The 21,992-nt window shown below is 47.2% G+C and overlaps 1 protein-coding gene across 23 annotated transcripts in view; it reads left to right on the forward strand.

Annotated features, from left to right (window-relative positions):
- Positions 1-21,992, forward strand: part of LOC147684447 (uncharacterized) — a 1,151,265-nt gene that overhangs the window by 773,176 nt on the left and 356,097 nt on the right. For all 23 annotated transcript variants that reach the window (XM_086940390.1, XM_086940377.1, XM_086940386.1 and 20 more), the window contains one exon: positions 14,915-15,001. In XM_086940390.1, coding sequence (XP_086796516.1) covers positions 14,915-15,001 — 87 coding nt within the window. The remainder of the gene's footprint in view (positions 1-14,914; positions 15,002-21,992) is intronic.

The raw sequence follows: 21,992 nt of genomic DNA on the forward strand, positions 1-21,992 counted from the left end.
CCAAAACCCTCTTCTATTTATAGGAACAAGAGAGCGTCCATTCCACTCAGCTCTGCTGGCTGGCAGAATGTGTGCTGTGAGAATCGGCTATATTGTGAAGCATGTTCTGCTTGTTTCTCATCAACTAACCTAGAGTGGGGTTGGGGTAGTTTCTGCAGTGCAAGTCCAATCACCACAGAGATGGAAAAGTCTCCAGTACGCTCTCAACCTCCTCTTACTTGAGGTCCCAGCCCACCTTTCAAAGTCTATGGTCTGTCCATAGTTGAATTTGACTCTTATAAAACGTATACATCTTCAAGAGACATGGACTCAGGATCTGTATGGAATCACCTGATTCAGTATTAATGGAAGGATTTGTGTCACGTCTACTTTGGCTCCTCTGGATCAGGGTGATGCTCAATGGGGTCCACCTCCTGACATCCCCGCACTCTGACTAATCAATCAAACAGAGCATAAAGGTAATCAAACGAGGGAAAGATAAGGGTGGGGTCTGCGGTGGAAAGGGATTACCTGTAACGATAAAAGCACAACATACATACTATATGATAATCCTGTCTACTCTCAGTATGATCTTGCTAGAATCCTGACTAAACCTGTATGGTTTCTCCCAAGAAGCGGTTCCAATGGCTCCCATAAGATACCACCCTTACTGTCAAGGGAACATCCCCGCCTGAAATAAACAAGATCCGTTTACCAAACTATTCCTATGATCTCATCCGAGATACTCAATATTCCACTCTCATTCCTCCATACTCACTTTCATTCCCCATGTTACCCAAAACAAATATAGGAATGAAAAGCAGGGTCCAGCTCCAAGGTTCCAGGAAAAAAGAAACAACATCCATGAACAGAGATCAGTATAAAGCGGAAGAGAAGCTTCCGCGTTCCTGTTGCTCCACAGAATGTTCAAAACTCCCAAAAGAAACAGACAACAAATGTTAGTTATTCCTCTCGTTCCCTATGGAAGAGAGAGTGTCCAGAGACATGCAAAAATGTTAGCGCCCCAAAACGATACCTCCGTGTAGATAGATAGCGGATGGCTTCCTTCAGGGAACACTGGTCTCCACACCGGAAGAAACCCTCTGCAGCCGCAAGAGGATAGGACTCAAAAGAACCAGCTACAGCTACTTTTCCACTGCAGCCGCGAGTGGAAGGATCGGGGGTGTTTTTGCTCCGTCTGAGCAAAATAGCAAAAGGATGCCGATGCAGCCGCGATCGGAATGATCCTCACGGCTTTTCCTGCTCAGCCGATCCGGGAAGGGAAACGCCGAGACCCGTCGCAGCCGCGAGCTGGCCAGGAACAGGGACAAGGTTCGTGCCCAGCCCAGCGGAACAGTAGGGGGCAACCCACCGCAGCCGTGCGTGGGCTCCGGTAAACTGATAGTCCGTAACGCGAAGGGGGGCACAGATCTCCACTCCCTAACAGCGTGGCTGCATGGAAGGAGTCGGGAAAGGCCAGAATCACGTACAACGCGGTTGCGTTGTTATGTGTGTTTTATGAAGAATGAACACTCCTCCCTAGAAGGCCTTCTGGGAGTTGAAGTCCTTGAATTCAGTCACAAGTAGGCGCTTCTGCCAGATCAAACCCTGACAATTTGCGCATGTCTTTCATCTGACTCCTCTGATGCCAAGAGTCCTGCAGAAGAAAAAGGAACATCCAGAGTACTCACTACAACCTGTAAAGGAAAATCCTACTGTCCATGGAGGTATTGAGATGTTGCACTCCACACCTCCAGAACAGCTTGAGTGCATAGTCACTGACCATTACACATCTTAATTCTCAAGTCTGAGAAATTGGAGGTTAGCATTACAAGTGCAAAATATTGAGATTCTATTACAGGGCATTAGTGAAGAACATCACCGGTCTTAACTGATCAATGGCTGTCATGTCCCTTTCATGACATCTGACTGAGAATGGGAACAGATGGAGAGCTAAGCAATATTGGTAGCCTCGATTGTAGTTTCCTGGAACAGAGTTTGCATTCCTCCTCCGCAGCCTATCGGGTTTCCAGAAAGTGTTAGTTGGGCTTAATGTACTTGTTTTCTTTTATGTGTCCCTGTGCATCTTAGGATTGTATAAAAAATTATTGAGCTGATGGCCTTGCATAACATAATATCTTCTTTTTTCAAGGTTTCTTTGTTGCTCTAACATGGGCCAAGAACGAAAGTGTGCTTCATGCACCTTGCATTGTGCAACCTTGAATGGTTTTTCATTTTTTCCCTGGACTTAATTCTTATTCATGGGGAACAGCCTTTACGACGCGGCTGTTACACCGCCGTGCCGTTACAACGCGGTCTTTTCAACGCAAGTCGTTAACTCGACTTGCGCTGGAGGGCAATGCAGGACAAGGAATGTTTTATACAAAATTTGACAAGAAGTTGGCTTCAACCTGATTTACAGAGCCAAAGCTGTCTGATGCTGACCCCTTCTCCTTTACTTATAGAGCCTACCCACGAGTTGTGACTGTGAAAGATTCTGAACATCTAAATCTGTAGGCTCTTTCTCAGCTATTCCCTTCCACTGACCCTTTGTTGTCCGCAAAGCACATACAACAAACAGCTCCCTATTTCAACAAAGTAACAGCAGTGTCATGCATATCCACAGGTGTGAGGGTGTGCTGCCCTTTGCAAAAATGCATGCACAGTAGTGATCATACCACTAAGTGGAAGGTTGCCCATCAGTTTATAATGGAATATAGAATATAAAATTGCTTATAGACACAGAGTAACTGAGTCACTGTAAAGATAATTTTGATCTCTCTGTGGCCCTGGACTATGAAAGCTCCAACCCCTTTCCTTTAACCCTTTCGATGCTGATGACGAGCTCAGCTCGTCATCACCCACGGGTGTCGTGTGCTGATGACGAGCTGAGCTTGTCATGCAAACAGCAACATGGCAATTCCCAGCACAGGAGGGGGAAAACGCCTAGCAGCCAAGAGGTTAAGACCTAATGGCAGGCAGATATGGGCTGCTGTGTTTACGTTTCTGCTCTTTTTCAGGAAAGGGTGTAGTGGAATGGTTTAAGTGGTGACCAGGTGTCCTAGCTTGTGGTATTCCTGGATTCCAACTAAAGTCAATAACTAAAACCTTCTGTGGTGCTACTGTGATTGTTTAACCTTGGTAATACTTCACAGAGGGAGCTAATGACAAAGCAGATTTGAAATTCTGAGACTGCAAAGTGTTTATATCCAGCTGTGAGCTTAGCATTCACAAATGCAAAGGAATGATTACAGATTGTTGAGTGTTCTTCTGAAAAACACCATTGTGGCTTCCCTGTGGTACCTTGCTAAGCTTCATGTGATTTGCAAGGGTGAACCTTATGTTTCAGTTGCTCTGGACACCCTGGACTACTTGTGAATAAGGCTTTTTTGGAGTTTGTAAATCGGCGGTGATGTAAAGTCCAATCTTCACATGGGAAATGTATTGTGATTATATGTCTGAATTTCTTTCTTTTCAGTTTTGCTTCCCCCCTTTTGTTCCCATTCTCTAACATCTTCTGTTCCATTTTTCAGGAGCGTTGGGAGGAGTTTTGGGGCGGTTATCTTTCTGTGATTGAGATTGTCATTTTACATTTGAAGTTTCAATATCTTGAGTTTAAGATTTACTACTGAGCTACTTAATAAAACAGTTTTTAAAAAAGGGTTATGATTAGTTGAAATAGAACAAAACTATGGTCTTTTGACATGGGATTCCAAACTATGATATGTCTCACGTTGCTTCCCTGTGCTTTTCAAGTTATCCAGTATTATGGGTGTCTTTCATAGATTCACATGCCTGAATCAGTCCCCGTCGTCGAGATGGGAGTCCCCGGTAAATAGAAAAGTAATGTCCTATAGACATACATAGAGAAAAGTAGGCCTAAGGGCCTTGCCTTAGTAGCCTATCTATGTCCTTCTGTAAAAAGGACCAAACTCTAGAAGGTAGCTAATCAGCTACCACCTCCCTCTAGAACCTTCCTGCCAGGAGCCTCAGTCTCTCAGATTTTCCACCGCACTTTGTGCTAGGGAGTCTCCACCTGAGTTCTCCTCAGGTTTCCAAGATTTATCTCTTTTCCTCACAGAAGTTGGATATTTTCTTCTTCAAACAACAATGGCTGATCAGCAGAAGAAAGGGCTTTTCAGAGCCTGTTCATCCTGTGGTAAGAAGAGGCTGCACGTCGATGACAGGCATGAGACTTGCCTCTACTGTCTTTATCCTGATCATTCTGCAAAAGAATGTAGAGTTTGTAGAACATTCTCTACAAAGACACTTAAAGACAGGGAAGGAAGACTGCTCCTCTGGTTGAATAGACTCAAAAACAGAGATGATGCACTGTCTTCAGAGGAAGGTGAAATGCCTTCAGTTTCTTCAAAACTATCCCTGAAGAGGCCAAGGGGTGCTTCCCCTAGCCCTACAGACGTCCCTCCTAAAAAGACTACCACAAAGTCTTCTGAGGTACAATCCGTCACGTCTGAAAAGGAGGTTCCCACCTTCAGAAAGCCACCTCACTCATCGACGACGAGTTCGTCGACTGTTTCTTCAAGAAAAACAGCCTATGTCTCCACATCGACGACTACGGTGTCAACGACGATGGCATTGTCAGCCTCTTCGTCGACGACGACAATAATTCAATCCTCTGACGGGTAAGCCACTGTCATCGATTATACTTATAAAAAAACGCAATCGACGTTGCTTAAAGTTCCGTCGACGGCATCGTCGACGACGACACCGTCTATGACAAAACAGAAACCGCCGACGCCTGCATCGACGACGAATGGCACATCGTCGACGTCGAAGATATCGACGACGAGCACGCCGTCGACGACGAAGGCTCAGTCGACGACTAAGGTACCGTCGACGACCGCACCGTCGACGACGAAGGTACCGTCGACGACCGCACCGTCGATGACGAAGGTACCGTCGATGACCGCACCGACGACACTTGAATCGTCTACGCCATGGAAAAAATCAGATTTGATTCCGCCAAAGAAGAAGGATAAAAATCCGATTACGCCCGATCTAACGTCCCCAAGCAGGGTACAAAAATTACTCCCATCTTGTCTCCTACAGAGTGATGAATCAGAAGATGACCAGTAAGAGCAAGCTACTAGTCCTTCAGATCTTATTGTAAAGTGCCAGAGCACAGATGAAGATGGAGATGATGTCGTTTTTATGGAGGAGACTGTACATACACAAGTACAAAAACAGGTCACTCCTATGGTTTGCTTTCCAGTATCTATTGTCTCAGATCTTCAATTCTTGATCACAGACTACAAAAAACGATTTCCAGAATCACCAGCAGCATCCTCCAAACCGCAACCATCTCCAAGGACAAGACCACCACCTCTGGATCTCCCTCAGGAGAGAGAAGCGGTTCATAATGTTCAGTCCTCAAACGACGAGGGCGAGGAACCAGAAGAAGGGGAGGTACGGGATGACCTGTCCAATAACAGAGATGATGAGGATTATATCGCTCATTCTCCGGCCACACCTGAACCTCATACTTCGGAATCCCCACAAGTGGACATTGGCGGATTCCACAACTTGGTGGAAAGAGCAGCCACGAGATTCCACATGACTATAGAATCACAAGAAACAGACTGTTTCCTATATGATTTTAAAGATCCGATCAAAAAGACAGCCAGATCAAGGCTAGCAATTAATGCAAACTCCAGCATCGGTCTCTATAGTGGTACCCAGACTGGATAAAAAATATAAGGCACCAACAACAGCAGCTACCTGCCTTAATGCGCATCCCAAACCAGATTCTGTAGTCACCCAAGCGGCTCAAAAGAATTCAAGAAATCCGTCCTCTCCACTGTCAGCACCACCAGACCACCAGACAAGGAGGGCAGAAAATTAGACAGCATAGGCAAACGTTTTTCAACTACGTCAGCCATGACTATCAAAATAGCTAACGCTATTGCCCTGATAGGGAGATACAACAGACAATTATGGGAAAACATTGTCCCATACCTGACTGAAATACCTGAAGACTCAAAGGAGTAAGTCCAATCCCTCCTAAAGGAAGGACAAATGTCAGCATCAGAGATCATAGATTGCGCTGTAGATGTCGCAATGACAGGCTTCAGACAACTGGCAGGTGCAGCAGTCTTACGGAGACAAGGGTGGCTCAAAGCAACATCCTTCCGCCAAGAAATCCAAACTAAAGTTTTAGACATGCCCTATGACGGACAGCACCTATTCGGTGAGAAAATAGACGAGGCCCTACAGGCAATCAAAAAAGATAGACACAGCACGAGCTCTAGGCACGTTACAGTTCAAAAACCAGTCCTTTCGAGGGAACAGGGGTAGAGGTCAGCCCTCTTACAGAGGGTCATACCAAGGAAAATCCTCATACTCCTATAATCAAGGCCGATCACAATACCAACAACGGCAACAGCAGCAAGGTCGTCAGACCTCCTATGGGAAATCTAACTTCAGAGGAAGAAACCAGAGGAAACCAGCAGGCGGACGCCAATGACCGTTTCCAACAGCCAGGTCCTCCACCATCTCATTCTTTCAAAATTGGAGGCAAACTCACACACTTCCTCCACAATTGGAAATCAATAACAACTGATTGGTGGGTGCTCCAATTAATCCAATACGGACACTCATTGGAATTCAGTTCAATCCCCCCAATAACTCCTCCTCGCAAGATTCAACACAGCCACCTGCGATTACTCCTTCAAGAAATTTCATCAATGCTGAAGAAAGGAGCAATAGAGCGAGTCCCATCAGCTCAAAAAGGGAAGGGTTTTTATTCCCGATTCTTTCTAATACAACAGAAAAGGAAGAAATGGAGGCCCATACTAGATCTCAGGGCACTCAATTCATTCTTGAAGAGCCAATCGTTTTGGATGGTGACCCTTCAGGAAATCTTAGGATCTCTAGAGGAAGGAGACTTTATGACATCTTTGGACCTGCAAGACGCATATTACACATCCCAATACACAGGCGCCACAAAAAATTCCTATGATTCGCTGTAGCAGGGCAGCACTACCAATTCTGTGTCCTCCCATTCGGCCTCAAATCGGCACCTCGCGTTTTCAAAAAGTGCCTCTCTCCGGTGTCAACTTTCCTACGTCAGCAGGGACACCAGGTTTTCCCCTACCTGGACGACTGGCTGGTGAAAGCACCATCGATGGCAGGCGCACAAATGTCTTCCAACGCCTGTCTGAATATTTTCAAACAACTGGGCCTGACACTCAATCACGAGAAGTCAACCTTACAGCCCTCCAGAGTTATAACTTTTCTAGGGGCAACTCTAAAGAAGACATCTTCAACAGCATTCCCATCGCAGGAAAGGAAACACAAAATAATTACTATGGCCACCGCAGTGACTTAAAGAACACCATCCGAGTCCGTACTTTCAAGTCCCTCCTAGGGATGATGTCCTCGTGTATACTACTCATTCCTTACTGTCGGCTCAGAATGCGCCCCCTCCAAAAGGCCCTGACCAAGCAGTGGACTCAGTGTACAGACTCTTTCGAGGATCACATCGTGATTACTCCACAAATCACCAAGGCCTTACACTGGTGGAAGACATCCACGAACCTATCACAAGGACTAACGTTCCTGCTGCCTCCAACTCCACATGTCATAACTACAGACACCTCTCTAGAAGGATGGGGAGCAGTCCTTCAAGAATGGCAAATCAGTGTCAAGTGGACAGACCAAGAGAGGAAACTCCACATCGACCTCCTAGAACTGAGGGCAGTTTTCCTATCTCTCCAGGCTTTCCTCCCGCGCATCAAAGGCTCAGCAGTGCTTGTAAGAACAGACAACACAGCGAATAATCAGGGTGGTGGCAGCACCTTGAGAGTTTGTTTGGGAAAGGCGAGCAGATTGTGAGAATCTCTCTTCTGCTTATTTACTCCGCGCTGCACTGTGCTCACTGATAATTTTTAATACTTCATTTTACATCCAATTGATTTGATAATTGTGTTTTGTGTTGTATTTTAAACTGTATCTTTTATACTCCCTGCGCGCTGCCTCCCGGTCTCCCTGTGCCTCGTTCCACCGCGGCTTACCAGTGCCGATTGCTGTGGAGGGCCAGGTCGGGCGCCATCTTTGGTGAGTCCCGGTCCCCGGCTGGTCTCGAGTTAGCGGTCCAGCTCAGGGAGGGGCTTGGGCCTCAAATAGGATCAGAAGTTGCGGGCCTTCGCGAATAATCAGGGTGGTGGCAGCACCTTGAAAGTTTGTTTGGGAAAGGCGAGCTGACTGCGAGAATCTCTCTTCTGCTTACCTACTCCGCGCTGCACTGTGCTCACTGATAATTTTTAATACTTCATTTTACATCCAATTGATTTGATAATTGTGTTGTGTGTTGTATTTTAAACTGTATCTTTTATACTCCCTGTGCCTCGTTCCACCGCGGCTTACCAGTGCCGATTGTTGTGGAGGGCCAGGTCGGGCGCCATCTTTGGAGTCCCGGTCCCCGGCTGGTCTCGAGTTAGCGGTCCAGCTCGGGGAGGGGCTTGGGCCTCAAATAGCGATGCCTCATCGGACGCGCAGCGGGCGCGCCGAAGGAGCGCCAAAGGAGGGCCCGTCTGTGCCCGTCCGTGCCCCGGACGGGCCCAGGGCCAGCCACTCTGCCCGACGACCTCCGGGTTCGGCCAGCTCAGAGAAGCGCAAGTATTCTCGTCATGATCTCATGAGACTTGCTATCCCCGGCGGAATATTGACTTGCTTGCGCGCGGGTCTGGACTGCGCTATGGTGAAGTGCCCCAGTTGTGGTTTTCTTCCCCATCCATCCTTACCCCCACGTCTAGTCAGTGATACCGGCGTTGCAACCATTAGGGCTGGGCTGATTAATGCTAGATCCGTGGTGAGACATGCCGCCGATGTTTTTGAACTACTGGTGGATGGCCAGTTGGAGGTGCTGTTCGTCACGGAGACGTGGATGACCAGCACATCCGCCTCAAGTGTGGAACTTGCCGTCCCCAGAGGTTTCAAGATTGCTAGGGTTGATGGACCTTTGGATAGAGGGGGCGGACTAGCCGTTATTTTTAAGGATGGGTGGCACTTCGCCTCTGAGCCGCCTGTTGCGGATGCTGGGGGCGAGGTTCTCCACTTTTCCATTATAATTTCCCCTCATTTCACCTTAGGAGGGTCTTTGATTTACAGGCCCCCGGGCCAGGCCAATCATTTTATTGACTCTCTAGAGGAATATATAGTGCCGCGGGCCTTAAGTTTTCCAAAATTTCTTTTGGTCGGCGACCTAAATATTCATGCAGATGCTCCTGACTCACCTGAAGCCCGCAGGCTCGGTGAAGTTCTCGACCTCGCGCAGCTCAAGCAATGGGTGACTTCTCCGACGCATGTGGGAGGTCACCTTCTTGATCTGGTTTGCTCAAACTTCCCCATTAAGACTGTGAGCATAGAAAAATAACTAGGTCCGATCATGACCTGGTCAGGTTCGCGTGGAAGATGGTGGAAACTGGTCAAACACCCCCCACTTGCCACACCCAAAAGGTCAACCTGCCCGCGTTCAGAAAGGCCCTAACTGGAGCCCGCCTAAAACCCACGGTGGTCTTGGATGAGGCGGTCTGTTGGTTTAATGAGTGGGTGCTGCAGGCGGCTACTGTATCCACTAAACACACTACCGTGTCTAGACTCCGACGCTCTCCCTCCCAACCCTGGTTCTCCCCTGAGCTGAGGGAGCTGAAACTAGGCTGTAAAAAACTGGAACGAGCGTGGAGATGTGGGTATAGTTCTGAGGCCAAGACTGTCCTGCGCTCAGCTCAAAAAGATTATTATGCCGCCATTAAGGTTGCTAAAGGGAATTATTATGCAGGGCGTATCGCCAAAGCAGATAACAATAGTAGAGAGATTTTCTCTATTGTCAAAAGTTTTGTATCCCCTGTTGCTGATGCTGCTATTCTCCCTTCCTCTGCGCAATGGTGTGAGGATTTGTCTACCTTTTTCATCAGCAAAATAGCTAGGATTCAGCAGGACCTACTCTCGGCGCTGCCCGTGGACTGTTTAGCGGCCGACTCTTGTTCCACACAATGCCCGTGCTCTGGGCAACAGCTTACGAACTTTGCGCAAGTCGCTGAGTGTGCTGTACTGCCTCTTCTTCAGTCCCTGAAATCCGGCTCTCCCGCTGACCCGTGCCCAGCCCGAGTGCTTTCGGAGGTGGCGGAAATTGTCTGTAGTGAGATCACTCAGATAGTGAATCTTTCCCTGGCTTCAGGCGAGGTTCCTCTCGGTTGAAAACAAGCCAAACTTCTGCCGCTCCTGAAGAAAACGGGACTGGACGCTACGGTCCCTGGGAATTATCGTCCCATATCCCTTTTGCCAGCACTTGCTAAAATCTGTGAGAAAGTGGTTCTTCAGCAATTGGAGAGTTTTGTTGAAACCTCCAATGCCCTTCATCCAGCTCAATCGGGTTTCAGGGCGACCTATAGCACCGAGACTGCGCTGGTGGAGATGACGGAGTCTATCCGGGAATGTCTGGACGGAGGCGGCAGAGCGGTCCTGATTTTATTGGGCCTCTCTGCTGCGTTCGATACCGTCCCTTACGAGCTCCTCCTCGCCAGGCTGTCTGCTATTGGTATTGGTGGGGTTGTTCTGGCCTGGTTGTCCTCTTTTCTATCGGATAGGACACAGCAGGTCTGGATGCCGCCCCACGCCTCAGAGCCTAAACCACTCCTCACGGGGGTCCCTCAGGGATCCACTCTTAGTCCCCTACTGTTCAACATTTACATCACCCCTTTGGTTTATTTAGCGGAACAGTATGGGGCTAAGATTATAGGGTATGCAGATGATGCTCAGCTGCTATTCACCTGGCCAGAGAACAATCTTGATACTTCTGCAGTCCATCTGTGCCTGTTCTCAGTATTTCGCTGGTTAACCTTGGCCCAGCTGTAATGCAATGAGGACAAATCCGAGGTGCTCTTTGACGGTTCCTTCCCCCCCCTCGTTCAGGAATACGCTGTGGCCCCCGAACATTCCCAGCCACAAAGAGATGGGGGGCCCCGCGAAAAACCTTGGCATCTGGTTTGGGGAGGACCTTAGATTTGAGGACCATATAAAGAAGCTCACGGGAACCTGCTTTGCCACGTTGAGAATGCTTTGCAAATTCTTCCCTTTGCTCCCTAGGGATTCCAAGGAGACTGTTGCTCGGGCTCTCATACTGGCAAGGTTGGACTACGCGAATGCACTGTTCAGTGGCATTCCGGCCTACCTGGTTAAACGCCTGCAATTTATCCAGAATGCTGCTGTCCGTCTCCTATTCAACGTCCCAAGATGGAAGAGTGTGCGTTCTGATTTGCGCACTCTTCATTGGCTCCCCGTATCACAGCGCATCCTGTTTAAATCCTTGGTGCTCGCGTTTAGAGCAATCCACGATCAAGGCCCTGCATATTTGAGAAAGAGATTTGCCTTCTATGCCCCCGCCCGTACCCTCAGATCATCTACGCTGTTTAAATTGTCTCTTCCCCGCTTTAAGCGAGCCAGACTTGGCGGTCAGTCGATTGCCGTGGTCGCAGCTCGGGCCTGGAACGCTCTCCCTCTCCATTTGCGCTCCATGCAATCTGTGGCTCAATTCAAGAAAAACCTGAAAACCCATCTGTTCAGGAGTGTAACCTAAGTTGTCTTCTTGCTGCTCTTTTTTCCGCCTCTCCCAATTCGCGCCAGGATACTCCCAAGTAACGGAGCGCGTTACAAAACGGTTTATACATATACATACAACACAACAACAATGCACTACTTGAACAAGCAGGGAGGGACACGTTTGCTGACACTATCTCGCGAATCGCAAAAAATTTGGAACTGGCTAGTACTACACAATATCAAGGTAACAGCAGAGTATGTCCCAGGCAAGGACAACGTCATAGCGGACGCTCTGAGCAGACAGAGGTCTCTGTCCCACGAATGGGAACTTAACCAAACTGTTCTAAACGACATTTTCGCGAAATGAGGGAGCACGCAGATCGATCTCTTTGCCACCAGGGAGAACGCCAAATGCCACAACTTCGCAAGCTGGCATCCCCAATCGCGGTCACTAGGAAATGCATTTTCCATCGCATGGTGCAACGTGTTTGCGTACTCATTTCCGCCATTTCCCCTGATAAAAAGAGTCATTCGGAAAATGAAAACGGAGCACTGCACACTGATTCTCATTGCCCCGTTCTGGCCGAGGCAGCACTGGTTCACGGACCTTCGTCGCCTATCAATCCAACCCTCAATCGATCTGGGCCAGCATCCATCCCTACTTACGATGTCCAAAGGCCAAGTACTCCACCCGAATCTGAAATCTCTCAGATTATCGGCATGGCTCCTGAGTACTGAGAGTTCTACCAACTAAACATTCCGCAGGAGTGCAAGAATCTCCTAGCAAAGGCAAGAGTAGACTGCACAAACAAAACTATTCCTTAAAATGGAAACGCTTTTGCGTTTGGTGTATGGACAACAATCTCCATCCCTTTCAGATCACTCCGGAGCAGCTCCTTCCATATTTATTACACTTGGAACAATCGGGACTTGCCCATGCCTCTATCAGAGTTCATCTGGCAGCCATCTCCCGCTTCACAAGAACTTCAAAAGGACCATCTCTCTGGTACCATAGATTAGTTAAGCAATTCCTTAACACCTTGGCTGCTAAGGGGTTTTCCCCCCCGGTGCTGGATTTTCAGATTTACCATTGTTCATGACAAGGTCAGCTCGTCATAAGCACGGAAGGGGTTAAAGGGCTCTACAGATCCTTTCCTCGGCCACGCAGAATTCCACCAACATGGCACCTTAATGTGGTACTCAACCAATTAATGAAACATCCGTTTGAGCCCATCCATAGGGCTGATATCAAATACATTTCATGGAAAACAGCCCTACTTTTAGCTCGGACCTCAGCAAGACGGGTCAGCGAGCTACAAGCTCTTTTCATTCAAGATCCCTTCATGCAGTTCAGGGAAGACAGAGTGATTTTAAGGACTAATCCTCGCTTCATTCCCAAGGTCCCTTCGGACTCCCACTTAAATGAACCACTAGTCCTCCGATGATTCTTCCCAAATCCTAGTACTGCAGCTGAACGATCCCTTCCCTCTTTGGACCTAAAAAGATGTCTTAAATGTTACCTGGACAAAACAAAGCATTTCAGGAAAACGAATCCACTTTTCATCGCCTTCAGCAGACCAAGAAAAGGCATGCCACTTTCCAAACAAAGCATTTCAAGATGGATATCCCCTGCAATTGCCTTTTGCCATGACAAAGCCGGACGACCGTTACACTCCAAAGTCCGAGCTCATTCCACAAGAGCTGTGTCCACATCGGCGGCACTATTCGCTGGGGTGCCAATTCTGGACATTTGCAGGGCAGCGACCGGGAAGTCGCCACACACATTCACCAGGCACTACTGCCTGGATACGGAACTGATTATGCAGCTGTAGGCCAGGCTTTACTTCGCCATCTATTCCAGTGAGATGAGCATTCCTCCTTCCCACCATCCTTTGTTGGTATGCACATTTACTTCTTTAACCCTTTCGATGCTGATGACGAGCTCAGCTCGTCATCACCCACGGGTGTCGTGTGCTGATGACGAGCTGAGCTCGTCATAGAAGCACCAAAATCGTAATTTGCAGCACAGGGCAAAAATCCCCGCAGCAGCCATGTGGTTATTATATTTACTTGTTGATGGTTGCTAGTTGTATGATATGTATTATCTCAGACTGCTTATACTGTCTCTTCACAAATGTGCATAATGTATTGCTCGCTACTCTGATTCAGGCATGTGAATCTATGAAAGACACCCATAATACTGGATAAGAAATGTGTTACTTACCTGTAACTGCAGTTATCCAGTATTGGTGTCTTTCATAGATTCACATGCAACCCTCCCGCCTCCCCAGGAAGGTCTCCTCTCTCTCTCTCTATCATATATTATGCCTACTTAGCTTGCTGCGTACGAAAATCTGAGAGACTGAGGCTCCTGGCAGGAAGGTTCTAGAGGGAGGTGGTAGCTGTTTGGCTACCTTCTAGAGTTTGGTCCTTTTTACAAAAGGACATAGATAGGCTACTAAGGCAAGGCCCTTAGGCCTACTTTTCTCTATGTATGTCTATAGGACATTACTTTTCTATTTACCGGGGACTCCCATCTCGACGACGGGGAATGATTCAGGCATGTGAATCTATGAAAGACACCAATACTGGATAACTGCAGTTACAGGTAAGTAACGCATTTCATTTTTAACAAATCTGTGTAGCTCACCTGCTTACCCTTGATCTCCTACTAGAAGGCCATGTTAACTAACCCCTGTTTTGTGAAATAACGAAGTCCGATGCACACAAAAAAGCAAACCAGTCCCTAATTGGTCTTAATGTATTGATCTCAACCTTTGTCAATTGGCTTGTAGGTGGTGGTCCACCAGCTGAACTTCTATGTTCGCCATCTGCATTTAATCTTAAATTAAGGTTAAATAGCAAATATGTTCCAAAAATTATGGAACAATTTAGTGTACGTTTAATAATGTTCAGTGGAGCTATTTTAGGCCCTCATGACAAGTGACCTTTAAAAATTTCCCTTGGAACCCTGGCCACCATTCTAGGGATTTACAGTTGGTGGGGAACACAACTTCAGGGGGGATACGGGAATTAAGAGGCATGGGGGACTATACTGTACCGATTTACTCATGGTTTTTGCCAGTATTCCTCCTACTTGCATAGTTGAGACAGGTGGAATCAACAGGTGGAATACTACTGTGCGAGCAGTGGTCTGCCACTGAACTCCTAATCCTGATTGGCCCAATTATTATTGTTACTGAGCCACATGGAATCAACGAGCCACTAATAATGAGGACCATAAAGTGTTACTAAAAATGTTAGGATAGCTGTTCTTGCATAGGTTCACTAAAACCAAATTTTGCTGACATACAATTGCTTTGAAGTTAAAATGTGTTGCTCTTCTCTGTTCTTATCTGTGTGATATTCTTTCAAGGTTCCAAAGGATCACCTATTGCCTTCCAGTATAGATGAGATTCTCATCGAGAGCAATCTGGCAGAAGCGGATGAAAGCACTCCTGTGGTGAGAAATAGCTCTACCTTGGGCTCTACTGCCCAAATTTGTTTACTGCCACTGTGTTTCCCCAACAGTAGGTAGTATGGTTTCAGGAAATGTACTTGGTGAACTATCCATGTAGTCTGTGCATTGTATAACAAAGAGGATATGCATGTATTAGTTTTTGCTCCAGGTTTCACTTTTTACATTGGAAGGTATTGTTATTTGAAATTCAAATCAACTACACGTATTAGGAGAACAGTTGGGGTTCTTCACATGCAGGAGAAAGTAGCATGGATAGCTTGTATTTGTAGTAGGAAATGTTAAGATGTGTTTATATGTGGGTGAGATGCTAATGTTCCAAAATTATAATGTACTTTGGCGCTGGGAAAGTAGACTTGATGCCTTTGATTCCCTTCATCATGTACTCTATCCTTTTTCTCCTGAACTGGTTTATTCATAGATTCCATAAGTCGATTATTTCCAATTGGCATGCTGCAAATCCTACTCATCTACTTTGAGGATGAGACTCTGACTACATTTGTCCAAGAAACTTAGATTGTTCAGATTTTCTGTGCCACCTGATGTACAAGAGAATAATGACCACATTTTTCAATTTTAACTCTCCAATGTTGAATAGAGATAAAGATATGATTTGTTTGTAACATTTTTATTCCCAGGGACTGATTTTTCCTGCCGTTTCTAACCCCCAGTTGCATGGCACAGAGTTTCTCTGACTGTGTTTAAATTAGGTATGCCCAATAGGAGTTTTGCACTCACTCCTAGTCCACATCATTTCTGTATCTTTTATTAAAACGTAGAAACCTCTCGGTCATTAAGACCTGCCTGACTGCTGATGCCAAAATAATTTTAAGGATCACATTCCTGTGAATGCATCTGCTACCTGAACATCAATTTTTATCCTTAACATTTTTAGAACTAAAACTCTGCAGGATTTGTTATGTAGATTATCATCTATGTAACTTAATACCAGAGGCATCATCTTTGGAAGACCTGCTCAGTCTGGCCATAAAACACTCTGCACCTATTTGTAATGGCAGACAAAACACTCTTCAACGACAACCCACCATCGAAACCCAGGGCATTATCATCATGATCACATTGACCCTTGCATCGTCAACACTTACTTCACCTACCACAGCAAAGTCTTCCTTGTCAGTGGACCTTTCATCAGCAAAAATGTTTCTGATGGATTCTTCTAACTGCAGATTCCTCACTTTTGGTATATGCCTAGGTGCCAAACTTGAAAGAGATTTTCCTGCCAGTTGAAGACACTGTTTGGCTTCAGGGTGACTCACATACTGCCCCAGAAGTAATGAAGCATGTCACAGAAACTTACTCATGTGACATGGATCTGGAGCTATAGGCACAACGTTGTCTTCTGACCACTTCAAATTCTAGCAGTGTGAGAGGGACAAATGTTTACATAAAAAATGACCGGATTCACACTGAACTGGGTCTGCTGGAAGATGTTGGTTAGGGACCAGCACAACATGTGCTTGGGCTGCTCTAGTCATGGTCCAAAGTATTTAATAATTGCACCTTTATTCGCTCAAAGATGATCTGGGAATGAGAGGCGAAACTCTGCGTTGCCTATCGTAAGAGGAGGTTGCAGCCAAAACAGAAGTTCCACCCCTGCTTCAAGTTGCAGGGCTGCTTGCGGTCCCAGGCGGGAGGCTGTTCTCATGGAAAGCCCAGTTCCCTGCTGTATGTCAAGAGATGCCAGAAGTGTAGGAAAGCAAAGCAGGACACTAGCCTTCCTGTCATTCAGTCTGGCAAGAAGGCATAAGTACATCAAGCTAAAGATCTTACCTTCTAGAGCCGCCTGAATCAGATCCAGTCTCTCATCAGGTCGCACTGTGCCCCTAGTTCCTTGGACTTCCATCAACTTAGTAGCTAATAGAGCATTCAAAGAAGCCACACTGAAGCTTTTTCAGGCGATTCTGCTTCCCTCTGGTGCGCTTGCAGGCTTTTGGGAGGTACAAGGCTACCAGTTGGACTTAAGCTGGTGGATCTTCCCCTGACTGACCATCAGGACCCGTCCACAGGCTTGTACCAAAACCAGTACCAACTTCTGCAGAGGCGCCACACCAGTTCCTATACAACCAGGCACCAATCAGAGTTCTCTGCTGCAACACCAACACTACCAGAGGCTAGGGACTCTACTTGGAACCAATACATACATGGTTCAAAGCATACCCAGTGTTCCTCATGATACTGATGAAGACTTGAAGACAGGTTATGTACTCCCCACCTCATTTTAAGGATGATGGCTTCTATTTAGACTCCAGAAACACCAGTGGGCTAGAGACATCCCCTGTGACATTAACTGGGCCACCAACCAAGGAAAGAACCTCTTTTGCAATAGTGGTGCAAATGGCTGTCGAAATGTTGGACTTGCAGTTGCCAGCCTTAAGAATAAGGCACTTTTGCTAGCTGAACTTTTCCTACTTGGACCATTTTTGTCAGAACCACTCTTGCCATTTAGTGAAGCACTTACTGACCCTTTGATTGCTACAATGGTTAAGCCATGTCCTTTCACTTTAGTTAGTCAACCTGTAGCTAGGTGAAAGACCAGCATCCGATAACATAGATTTCTAATGGGTACTTCTAAGCAACAAGTTCGCCAGTAGAGGGCACCTCTACTAGCTGGCTGTCTGTGCTGGACATAACGTTCGGCGGCACCACCAAGGTCATTTAGCGCTCGCCCCGCCAAGGTCATTAAATGCCTGTCCCGTACTCCCAATCAGAAGGTGCTGTTATGAAAGCACCACCAGACTGGGTCCCCAAGCAGGAAGCCTGGATGACGGTCTTGTCCCTACATCACAGACAACGTCAAGCTTGGTTGCATACATTCAGCTTTTCCTCCTATGTCCAAGCTTACTTGATGGATCTTCCCTTTGATGGTGGGGCTGTTTTAGAGTTAAAGCTGTCCAGCGCTGGAATGATTTTCGACTTAAGGACCACAGTTAGATCACTAGGACTGCATCTCCAGTCTCCAACGAGATACTACCGGTCATTTAGTCAACTTTGAGGATTCGGAAGAGGCTCCATTTTTTTTATCCAGGCAAGATCAACCTGCACTTCAACAGCAGCCTAAACCACTCAACTAACAGTGCAGTGCACAGGCTGCAGTAGAAAGAAGGACCATGGATCCACTTTGCAAACTTCCTCCACCTCCTTCCCTGCACCAACATGAAAGCGGGTTTAGCTTGCATCCTCAACCCCCACATGAAACCTGTGGGAAGGCGGGTGTCCCGTTTTCTTCATGCCTGCAAGGCCTTGCGCATGATCAGTGAATTCTCCAAATCATAGAAGGGATTACATCTTCCCTTCCTCCCTTCAGGTACCCCTCCCAACCCACCATCTCCCTCGTCTCGCCTGCAAACCATTTGACCAATCTACAGCAGTAGGTGGCAGCTCTTCTTGTCAAAGGAGTGGCGGAGTTGGTTCCAGATTGGGAAAAGAGCCAGGGTTGTTACGCACAATAGTTCCTGGTTCCAAAGGAGGACAGAGGCCTGTGTCCAATTCTAGTCTTCAAAAAGTAAAAGTTCAAAATGCTGTCCATATATCAACCTCTACTGGGTTTGGAATGTGGAGATTGGATAGTATCACTCACCTGCAGGATACACATCCTGTCCCTGCGATCATGTTGTAAGTACTTGGAACTTGTTTTATACACTTCCAATTTGCTGTACTACCCTTGGCTTGACTCAGTGACATGTCAAGTCGGGCACGTCAAGTCTTCACAAAGGCAGTGGGTGAGGCCCATCTCAGACGGCTGGGCATCCCATTTCACAGTACCTGAAAAACTGGCTACTCAGTCAGTTTGCCAGAGTTGGTTTTGTGCCATCTGCAGTTGACTGTATCTCTGCTGTTCGACCTGGACTTTTTGATCAACAAGCCCAGATCTCACCTGTGACTCTCCCAATGACTCCTCTTAATAGCGTAGGTACTGGACACCAACCTTGTCCATGCCTTTCCTCCAATACAGAGATACCCCGGAGATGGGTTTCATCTTTCCAGCTGGGCGCAAGAGTGCATGGCCAGAGAGTTCTGTGATTCCTAGGTCTGCTGGCTTCCTGCATTCCCCTAGTCACACATGCACATTGGCACATGAGGGTCCTGCAATAATGCCTTCTCAGACAGTGGCTTCAGTACAGGATCTGTCAGACTCCACTGCGATCTCTTCCATCACTACGCTGGAAGTAGTTTGATGGGGGAACGAGATGAACCTAACTTGTGGAATGGCCTTCACTCCCCCTCCAGCCATGACTATGGTAGCGACCGATGCCTCCACCCTGGGGTGGAGAGCTCACTCGAAGAATCTGGAGATCAAAGGCCTCTGGTCTCCAGTGGAGCAGGTGCTTCACATCAATGTGCTGAACTTGTGGGCGAATTGGCTGGCGTTCAAGGCGTATCTCCCCTTCATCGTGGGTCTGTCCTTCCAGATCTCAATAGGCAACACAACTGCAAAGTGGTACATCAACAAGGCAGAGGGTCTCACCTTCTTTTCCTGAAAGTACTGAGACTGTGGTCTTGGGCTCACTACCAATTACCTAGCAGGGTCTCAAAATGTCAGAACCCACATCCTGAGCCGGTGTTATGTTCCTGATCACGAGAGGTATCTTCTACTAGAGGTACCCCAGGGCATCTTCCTCCAGTGGGGCACTCCTCAGGTAGACTTATTTGCCTCCTCGAAATATGCTCAGTGCCAGTATTTCCACGCCCTCCAGTATCCGTTGAGGGGAGGCTTACTGGAAGTGTTTCAGTTTGTTCCTTCCCGCCAAAGCATTGATTCCTTAGGTTCTGAGGAAGATTAGCCAAGACTGGGACTGAGTCATTCTCATTGCCTTAAATTGCCCTAGGAGGGTGTGGAATGCGGCCCTTCTCCACATGTCCCCTGCTTCGCCTCCTGTTCCGACTGGTCCTTCTCCCTCAGGCGGGTTTAATGGTTTTCCAGCCCCCATATCTGAGGTCTCCACCTATACACATGGATATTGAGTGGGGGCAACTGGGTTCCTTTCACCTGCAACCAGAGATGGTCATCGTTCTCTTATCTGTGTGTCGCCCCTAGGTCTGCTTATCCCGGAGATGAGGCAACTTTGTTGCCTTCTGTGTGAACAGTGGTGTAGATCCCTTGCAGGCCAAGCTATCCCCAAGTTCTTCAATTAGCCCTATTCCTGGCTCAGACGGCATCTGTCATTGGCATTGTGAAGGGCTATTTAGCCGCCTTGATGTCTTTCTACAGTCTGCCGGAACAGCCATCCCTTTTTAAGTCTTCTGCTGCCATGCATGTCCTTAAAGGCCTGACCAATCTTTTTCCTCCAACTCTTTGTGGTTCTTCAACAAGATCTAAATCTAAATCTGCTTCTTACCTTTTTGATGTAGAGACTGGGGGATCCCTTTTAGTTGTACCCTTCGAATGTTGATTTTCAAAATTGTGGTTTTGTTGCTGTTGCTTCTGCTAGAAGGGTGAGTGAGTTGCAAGTCCTTAACGGTTATCCAGTATTATGGGTATCTTTCATAGATTCACATGCCTGAATCATTCCCCGTCGTCGGGGTGGGAGTCCCCGTATATAAAGAAAGTAATGTCATAAAGACATATACATAACAATAGGCCAGAGGCCTCTCATTAGTAACATATCCATGTCCTTTTGTAAAAAGGACTGAACTTTGGCCAAGAGCCAATCAGATCTCACCACCCTCTAGAACCTTCCTGGAAGGAGCCCTAGTCCCTCAGATTTTCTACCGCACGTCGTGCTAAGGGAGTCTCCTCTGAGCTCTGCTCAGTTTTCTTTATATTCCTGGATTTATCTCCACAATTTTACTCAGAACTTCATTCCTGTGAGGAATCTTCTGTTTTTGTCATGACTGATTCTCCAAAGAAAGGACTTTTCAGACCTTGTGCCTCTTGTAGCAAAAAGAGGCTTCATGTGGATGACAGGCATGAGGACTGCCTGTACGGTTTATATCCTGACCATTCAGCTAAAGACTGTAAAATCTGCCGTACTTTTTCGGCCAAAACTCTCAAGGATAGAGAGGGCCGACTGCTGATATGGCTCCAGAGACTTAAGAAAAAAGATCAATCGGTCTCTTCAGGTGAGAGTGAGTGTTCCATGGGGAGTGTACACTCTACTCCTAAAAGGCCTAGAACTTCATCTCCAGGACCATCTGTACAGCCCCCTCAAAAGAAGACGCCCAAGTCTTCAGAGGATCGTTCTAAGGCCACTGCTGTAAAGGTTTCTCTACAGGATCCTACCTTCAAGAAACCTTTGGTGACATCTTCAGCCCTGCCGGTAACAATGTCGACAGCCTCTATCTCCACTACGGTGGCGTCCTCTATGTCATCGACGTCGACGACTACAACATCCTCGCCGTCGACGAAGCCTAAACTGTCATCGTTGACAAAATCGACGCCGACAAAACCGTCTTCGACGGCAAGCTCATCGTCGATAAAGTCATCGTCGACGATGCCAGCGTCGACGGCGAGCCAAGCAAAGACGACATCGACACCAGCGTCGACGAAGCCGTCGATGACAACACCAGCGTCGACGAAGCCGTCGACGACTAAGCCATCAACGACACCAGCGTCGATGAAGTCGACCACGAAGAAAACATCGTTGACGATCCTTTTGTCGACGACGTCGTCGATTAAGAAGACACCGTCGACAACTCGCTCTCAGTCGACTATCGACGGTTCCCCGTCGACAACCAATACGTCGACGACTGAATCACCTCCATTGAAGTGTATCTATTCACACCTCAGGATGACTGCGCGTACATTCACGCCAGAATTAACATCGCCGAGCAGATACAACCTTTTCCCCCGGCTAATATCCTGGATACTGAGGACTCCGATGAGGGCTCTATGTTTCAGCAAGCGACAAGCCCATCTGAACTGCAAGTCAAACTTCACGAAAGTTCAGACTATGAGGAGCAGGAACAGGATGTGGAGTACCAGGAAGTGATCCATCCTCCACCGCTTCCACAACAG

The sequence above is a fragment of the Lissotriton vulgaris genome, chromosome 10, assembly GCF_964263255.1.
Source record: "Lissotriton vulgaris chromosome 10, aLisVul1.2, whole genome shotgun sequence".
NCBI lineage: Eukaryota > Metazoa > Chordata > Amphibia > Caudata > Salamandridae > Lissotriton > Lissotriton vulgaris.